This window comes from Prosopis cineraria, unplaced genomic scaffold, assembly GCF_029017545.1.
Source record: "Prosopis cineraria cultivar Desert tree isolate PC_DT_omini unplaced genomic scaffold, ASM2901754v1 PC1, whole genome shotgun sequence".
In the NCBI taxonomy this organism is placed as follows: Eukaryota; Viridiplantae; Streptophyta; class Magnoliopsida; order Fabales; family Fabaceae; genus Prosopis; species Prosopis cineraria.
Window position 1 is genome coordinate 17,930,283 of NW_026555332.1, and position 8,527 is coordinate 17,938,809.

The window sequence follows — 8,527 nt, forward strand, 5'->3', positions numbered from 1 at the left end:
CCTATTTTTCTTTCTTCTTTTCTTCTCCTCATCTCATCATCTCTAAGATAAAGAGTGAATGATTTAGATTTAATTGGTTTATAAACAATTAACTATATAATATTACATTGAAAAGTAAACAAATAAATTTAAACTATGAAAATTGTACAATTTATAACTAAAATAAACAAAATAAATAAAAATTCATTTATAAAATTTTTTATAACAATACCGAGCTGTTAATTGTACATGTCAAATTTTAACCGCTTAAAATTATTTGTTTAATTTTATATGATATTATGATTAATTTTTTTAAAACAATTAAATCTAAATTATTTATTTTGCTGATGTGAAGAAGAAAAGGAAACAAAAAAGTGGGAGACAGAGGAGAGGAATTGAGGATCTGTTCGGTTTCTGCTTTTTATTTTTTATTTTTAAAAACTATTTTCTAATGTAGTTTTTAAAATTACTTTTAAAATAAAATAAAATAAAAATTTATTTTGTTATGTCAATTTAAAAACACTTTTAAAAATAAGAAAATAAACTGATAATGATTGTTATAAGCATTTAATAATTTTAATTAATAATAGACATTAATCAAAATAACTATAATTTTCAATAATCAAATGGATTGTATTTTAAAAAAAAAGAAATTAGAAACAACTTAAAGTTGTTTCTATTTTCTTGTTTTAAAGTTATTTCTATTTTCTTGTTTTTTTAAAAAATAAAAATAATTTTTAAAAAAATAAATAAATAACACTTATCTAAAGAAATTTTTAAATCTTTTTATTTTTAAAAATAAAAAATAAATTTTAAAAATAGAAAACAAAAGGGCCCTAAACTAAAAAAAAAAAAATCTTTTCAACCTCCTCCTATTATTATGTGCAAGGGACGGAAAAGCTTTGACCCAAACCAGAGAGAGAAGCTCCCTCGCTTTTGCTTGTGTCTTGCTGTTTTGTTTTTTGTTTTGTTTTTTTAACCCCAATATTCCTGTTTATCCTAACCAAATCAATTAGATACTAAATTTAAAAAATAATATTATATTATTTTTCTTACATAAAGAATAATTTTAAAAATATTTTTTAAATATTATTTTAAAAATAATATTATAATTTATAAATAAAATTAAATAAATTTTTTAAAATATGTCTTATGAATAAAACAAGAGAAAGTACACCGCTTCTACAAATCATGTATCAAAGTCTGAAATAAATTAAATAGACCTCTTTAAACCCGTTCACTCTTCGGACTTCAAATCAAGCATTTCAAAAGATAGGGATGTTTCACTTTCTCGCCATCCCGTTTCCAAAGCAACAACTCGCATTCTGTGGTGGATTGTATCTTTATTCACCTTTTAAGCATTTTTTAATTATTCTTGTTCCATCACCTTTACCTTATTCTCTCGCACTTTCATTAATATAGAATTATAGATTGTAAAAAAAAAAAAAAAAAGAGTAAAGAGCACCCACCACGTCAGGCTCTTTGTGCCAGGACCACCATTATTTTGTTTGCTTTGATAAGATCTTTCCAAATCTTTCCGATCTCCTGCTATCATATGTTAGGTGCAGAGGAGCTGTTATAAGAGAAAGAAGCTCTCACCAAATCACTGAAAATTAGGTTAATCATGGAATAAATCGAGCCCCTAATTCATGAGTCAGTAGTTCAATCATAATTGATCCAGCAGTCAAGATCAAATGTTTTAACAGTGAAGTAACTAATATATTATTTTTACAAATTGAAAAGAAAACTTATACCACATATAAATTTAAAATAATAAATTTTTTAAGGAAATAGTTAAATGACAAAATTGCTCTATAATCCAATAAATTAAATAGGCCTCCTTAGTCCTGCCCATTCATTCATTAGACTTCAAATCACGCCCTTCAGAACTCGACCTTATCTCTTTCACACTCATAAACACAGAAATGGGGATCCCTCACTTCCTTGTCATCCCATTCCCAACACAAGGACACTTGAATCCCAGCATGCAGTTCTCTCATGCTTTGGCCAAAAATGGCTGCAACATCACTTTCCTCAGCACAGAGTTCAACCACAATAAGGTACTGATGCTGAAGGCTGCTGCAGCAAGTTCTGATCATCATCAAGACAACCTCTTGGGATCAAAGATCAAACTAGTCTCTTTCCCAGATGGTTTGGATCCTGAAGATGAAAGAAGAGACCTCCAGAAACTGCTTTTTTCAATCAGAAACACAATGCCTTCAAGGCTTCCTAAACTCATCCATGAGATCAACGCTTTAGAGGGCAACAACAACAATTATATCACATGTATAGTTGTTACTATAAATATGGGATGGGCTTTTGAAGTTGGTAGCAGCTTGGGAATCAAAGGTGCTTTGCTCTGGCCTGCCTCTGCAACTTCCTTGACTCTCTGTGACTCCATCCACAGTTTCATTGATGATGGTGTCGTTGATTCTGAATATGGTAAGATCTCTCATATCTCTTATTAATTTCAGTAGTTGCTTGCAAATATATATGAGTACTTCTTTGGCCTTGAATAATTTTACTAGGGACCGAATATTCTAATTAGATCCTGACCCCAATAGGGAGGGGGGGAAAAAAAAAACCTTACGTTTTGCGTTGCAGGACTTCCAGTGAAAACCCAGAAAATTCAGCTTTCTCCAGACATGCCCCTGATGGACCCAAAAGACTTGCCTTGGTGCAGCCTGGGTAAGGTCTACTTTGAACACCTGAAGCAAGAGATAAAAACTTGCAAGTTATCAGCACAATGGTGGCTCTGCAACACTGTCTATGAACTTGAACCTGTAGCTTTTTCGTCATCACCAAAGCTCTTACCAATTGGTGGGCCAATGTTAACGAGTAGTGACCACAATCCAACATCATTTTGGGAAGAAGACAAAACTTGTTTGCACTGGCTTGATCAACAACCTTCTCAATCTGTCATATATGTTTCTTTTGGTAGCTGGTCATTGTTAGACCAAAACCAGTTCACAGAATTAGCACTTGGACTTCAACTTTTGAACATGCCTTTTCTTTGGGTTGTGAGGCCTGGAAATGATGAAAAACATGCATACCCAGATGGGTTTATGGGATGTATTAGTAATAAGGGTAAAATTGTAGGTTGGGCCCCACAGAAGATGGTCTTAAAACACCATGCAATAGCTTGTTTCATTAGTCATTGTGGTTGGAACTCAACCGTGGAAGGTTTACATGGTGGCGTACCTTTCTTGTGTTGGCCATTTCGCAATGACCAGTTTGTGAACAAGTTTTTTATTTGTGAGGTGTGGAAGGCTGGACTGGGACTTCACAAGCATGAGAATGGAGTAATATCAAGAGATGAGATCAAGAAGAAGGTAGAGCAACTTCTTGGCTGTGAAGATATAAAAGCAAGGTGCTTGAAATGGAAGGAGATTGTGATGGAAAGCATGGAAAAAGAAGATAGTCAATCTATAAGAAATTTTCAAAACTTTATCAAGTGGACCAAGGAATAAAAATGTTCTTGTTTTTTTTTTTCTTTGGGACCGAAAATAAACATGTTCTTGTTATGCATGTCTCAATTAATCTCAAAAGCCATTTTTCCTTTCACACATGTGTGTGTATTTTATATTTTTCTTTACAATTTTATCACTGTGATTGATCCCAAAAGAAAAGTTCAGACGAAGGAAAAAAAAAAATTCAAGGAAAAGTAGCATTTGAGGACTGTCAGGGGAATTTAATAGTTAAAAATAATATTCAAATATTTCGAATTAACATTATAAGATCATGGGGTGAATTTGAACATTATTTTATATGTGAAATTGTTTGTCTAATTAAATTTATAATTTCTGTCTTCAATTTTAGTAGAGAACGAAAATTGTAAGATTAAATTTGGAAAGAATCAAGTCACTGTCTGATCGCTTCAAAAAATTTATAACGTTCTTTGAATTTTGAAAATTAGAAACAGATTGTATATAAAAATATCAATTAAGGATTTAAATGACTTTTTTAAATTTTATTAAAATTTTACTTGAATAAAGTGATCCATTCAGTATTAAAGTGTCATTCCCCAATATATTCATATCATAGACACGAATTACAATATTGAGCTAGCTAACAAACCCATTGTAAATTATCATGCTGTGGTTCTAGTTTTCTATAAAGCCAGTAACTCAATTTATATTGGGCTTATTCAAATCAAATTTAAAATATTTATCCTTTTAAAAAATTCTATATAACTAAACCTGGTTTTAATTGTTTTTCAATTGAATTTGGGCTGGCCCATCGGGTTTGACCAAAATTACTTACTCTACATACACATAGAGATGGAAATTTTAAGGGTTGAACTTATTCAAACCAAACTCAATTCGGGTTGGTTTATTTAGATCAGCTTAAATTATCGTACCCTCTTAAAAAAGTTATATAAGCAAACCTAGCCTTAACTTTTTTTGAACGGATTTGGGCTAGCCTGTCAAGCTTAACCCGAATTACCAGCTTTAATTTTCCATCTGCACTTGGGGCATGCGCACTACGCATCAGACATAGCCAAATTTTGGCTTTTCATTTCACTATGAAATGATCTCAGTGATTCATTTTAAATTAATTTTTAAATATTTTAAATATTGTATTTATTGATATAAAAGTTATAAAAAGCTCTAATATTAAATCCGAATTATCTTTCATACTCATTTAGGAATGAGCACCATGGTCGTCATCATCTTTGATGAAATTCAAATTTAATTTTTTTAATTTTTAATTGCATTTATCAAAAGGAACTAACTTCAACTGTTTTATATTGATGATGTTTTAATTAAAAAGTTGAAGTTGGCAATCTATTTTAGGCACTTTTCCAAAGAAAAAAAAATTATTCTGGGTTGAATCTTCAAAGACCAAATGAGTGATGAGTTAAAGTGATTTGTTGAAGGAACTGGGAAAAGTTGATGAAGACAGACATTAAAACCATTCCAAACAACATGTTGATCCAAAGAATTCTTGGTCCATTTGATAGGGTCAAAATTGCTACGGAGAGCGATAGGGATCTTTAAAATAAAAGGAACAATATTAAAGATTTGATCATGGTAAGATTCCAATTAAGTGAAGGACGCATTATAAAGTTAGATACCTTCTAACTGGAGGATATATCACCTGACTGCTATAAGGGCGACCAATGCCTTCTATGCGAAGAAATTGTATCCCCACTCCCTAGACTTCACTGCAAATTATTAATTATGACAAGCTATGCTAGATTTCACAATATTTTTTCTAAATTTGAGAAGTAGAAGTTTTGATCACAATTAAAATCACTACAACAACAACAACAACAACAAACCTTTATCCCACTAAGTGGGGTCGGCTACATGGATTGCAAGACGCCATTGTGCTCTATCATTTATCAAGTTTTTAGGAATATTATTAATTAAGAGATCGCGTTCAACAACTTCCAAGAGTATTCTCTTAGGCCTTCCTCTACCTCTCTTAATTGGACTCAAAGTTATATGTTCCACTCTTCTCACTGGTGCCTCCCTTGTTCTTCTTTGTACATGCCCAAACCATCTCAACCGATTTTCTACCATTTTTTCCTCAATAGGTGCCACCCTCACTTTTTCGCGTATGTGCTCATTTCGAATTTTATCTTTACGTGTATGTCCGCACATCCATCGTAACATTCTCATCTCTGCTACTCCAACTTTATGCTCTTGCTATCCCGTTAGAACCCAACATTCACTACTATATAACATTGTCGGTCTGATAGCAGTGCGATAGAACTTTCCTTTAAGTTTATTAGGTACCTTACGGTCACAAATAACTCCTTTAGCTTTTCTCCAATTAAACCACCCAACTTGAATTCTATGTGAAATATCTCCACTGATTTCGCCATCATTTTGAATAATGGCTCCCAAATATCTAAACTTTTCCACTTGAGGTATAATTTGATCTCCCAATTTCACTTTCAAATTATTTTCGAATAGTCCTTTACTAAATTTACAATATAAATATTCCGTCTTACTTCTACTCAGACGAAAACCTTTCGACTCCAATGTCCTCCTCCATAACTCAAGTTTGCAATTAACCTCTTCTCTTGTCTCTGCTATAAGAACTATATCATCCACGAAGAGCATACATTTCGGGATTTCCTCTTGAATATGTTCCGTCAAAACATTTAAAATCAAGTTGAACAAATAAGGACTCAGAGATGATCCTTGATGTAGTCCAATCTTTATAGGAAAATCCTTTGTTTGACCACTAGGCGTTCTTATACTAGTTTTTACCCCTTCATACATATCTTGTATGGCTTTAATATAAGCAATCCGTACTCCCTTTTTTTTCAACGCTTTCCAAAGCACTTCTCTTGGTATACGGTCATAAGCTTTTTCCAAATCAATAAAAACCATGTGTGGATCTTTATCTTTACAACGATACTTTTCTATTAATTCCCTTAGTAGATAAATCGCCTCTGTAGTTGATCTACCTGGCATAAAATCAAATTGATTCTCAGAAATACTTGTCTCCAATCTCAACCTGTGCTCAATTACTTTCTCCTACAATTTCATTGTGTGACTCATGAGTTTAATCCCTCTATAGTTAGTACAATTCTGAATATCTCCTTTATTTTTATAAATAGGAATTAATGTACTTCTCCTCCACTCATCAGGCATTTTCTTGGACCGTAAAATCACATTAAATAACTTAGTTAACCATCTCACCCCTTCTTCACCTAAACATTTTCACGCTTTGATAGATATACAATCAGGTCCGTTGGCTCTACCATTTGCCATTTTCTTAAGAGCTTCCTTTACCTCCTTATCACGTATTATTCGATAGAATGACAAATTTTGTTCTCCTTTACCAGTTATTAAATCCTCCAAGTTACTAGATGAATCCTCTCCATCATTGAAAAGTTTAGAAAAATAAGTCTCCCATCTATTTTTAATTTCATCATCTGTAACTAAAATTCTTCCCTCTTCATCCTTAATACACCTTACCTGTTCTAGATCTCTTGATTTTATTTCCCTACTCTTGGCAATCTTATAAATATTTTGCTCTCCTTCCTTCGTCTCAAGGTTCTTATAAAATTCTTCAAAAGCTTTAGAACGAGCTTCACCCACAGCTCTCTTAGTTTCCTTCTTAGCCATACGGTACCTCTCCCAATTTTCCTCATTGTTACACAAATGTATGGCTTTAAAACAGTTTTTTTTATACTTGATTTTGTCTTGTACACTATTATTCCACCACCAAGACTCCTTATCTCTCGGACCAGAACCTTTTGATTCTCCCAAAACTACTTTTGCAACCTCCCATATCTTTTTCGCCATATCCTCTCATATGATGTTAGCACTTCCCTGAGAATCCCAAATTCCTTTATTCAAAAGATTTCGCTTGAAAATATCTTGCTTCTCACCTTTTAATTGCCACCACCTAATCCTTGGTGTTACTATTTGTTGACGTTTTTGGATTTTACTCATAATACACACATCAAGGACTAGGACCCTATGTTGTGTCGTTACAGCATCTCCGGGGATCACCTTACAATTTTTACAAAGTCTTCTATCTATGTTCCTAACCAAAAGAAAATCAATCTGTGACCTTGAGGCTCCACTTTTGTAAGTGATGAGATGCTCATCTCTCTTCTTGAAACAAGTGTTGGCAATCTTAAAATCATACGCCAATGAGAAATCAAGAAGAGTTTGTCCTTCATTGTTTAGCTCTCCAAAACCAAAACCACCATGCACCCTCGCATACTGACCAGCTTCCCTCCCGACATGCCCATTAAAGTCTCCTCCAATAAAAATCTTTTCACTCTGTGGTATGTGTCGAATCAACCCCTCCAGATCCTCCCAAAATAATTCCTTAAGACTGGCTTTTGTCCCGACTTGTGGTGCATAAGCGCTAACAATATTAACAGTCTCACGTCCAATTATCATTTTTAAAGAAATAATTCTATCTCCAATTCTGCTAACTTCTACAACGTTCTTCTTCCACTCCTTATCTATAATGATGCCTACTCCATTGCGTGCACTTACTTTTCCTGTATACCAAAGTTTGAAACCTTGAATATCCTTAGCTTCTTCTCCACGCCATTTTGTTTCTTGCAAGCAAAGGATATTGATTTTCTTTTGAATCATAACCCCTACAACCTCTACAGATTTACAATTTAATGTCCCAACATTCTAAGTACCAAATCTAATTTTGCTCTTATGGACTAACTTCTTTAGCCGTGTGCGTCTAGAATGACGCGGTTTGGCCAAATATCATCAATTAAAATCACTATCCTAATAAAAATATTTTAGTCTCAAAATTTTGCTAAGAAAGGAAATATCATCACTATTAACTCTCCTAGCATGTTTAGCCAAATAAATTTTTATTAAAATTGATTTGTTGCTAGTAGAGTCAAGGGGAAAATAAAGGTAATAGAGCTAAAAATAATCTACTAACTCTCTCCAAACAAGTGTCTCACTTAAAGAAAATTAGTAACCACATCAAGGAGAATCTCCAAAGACTGAGTTATATGTTGATTAATTTTGAATTAGATGAGCAGATTTGATAAATAGACTAAAAAATAATCAAAGACTTTAAAAAAACTGCCCACTTTCTT

General features: G+C 32.8%; 1 protein-coding gene across 1 annotated transcript; it reads left to right on the plus strand.

Annotated features, from left to right (window-relative positions):
• The first annotated feature begins 1,731 nt into the window (after positions 1 to 1,731).
• LOC129322461 (UDP-glycosyltransferase 83A1-like) lies at positions 1,732 to 3,543 on the plus strand. The gene is made up of 2 exons (XM_054968779.1): positions 1,732 to 2,421; positions 2,584 to 3,543. The coding sequence occupies exons 1-2, from the start codon at positions 1,905 to 1,907 to the stop codon at positions 3,447 to 3,449; spliced, it is 1,383 nt and encodes a 460-aa protein (XP_054824754.1). The 5' UTR covers positions 1,732 to 1,904; the 3' UTR covers positions 3,450 to 3,543.
• The last annotated feature ends 4,984 nt before the right edge of the window (positions 3,544 to 8,527 follow it).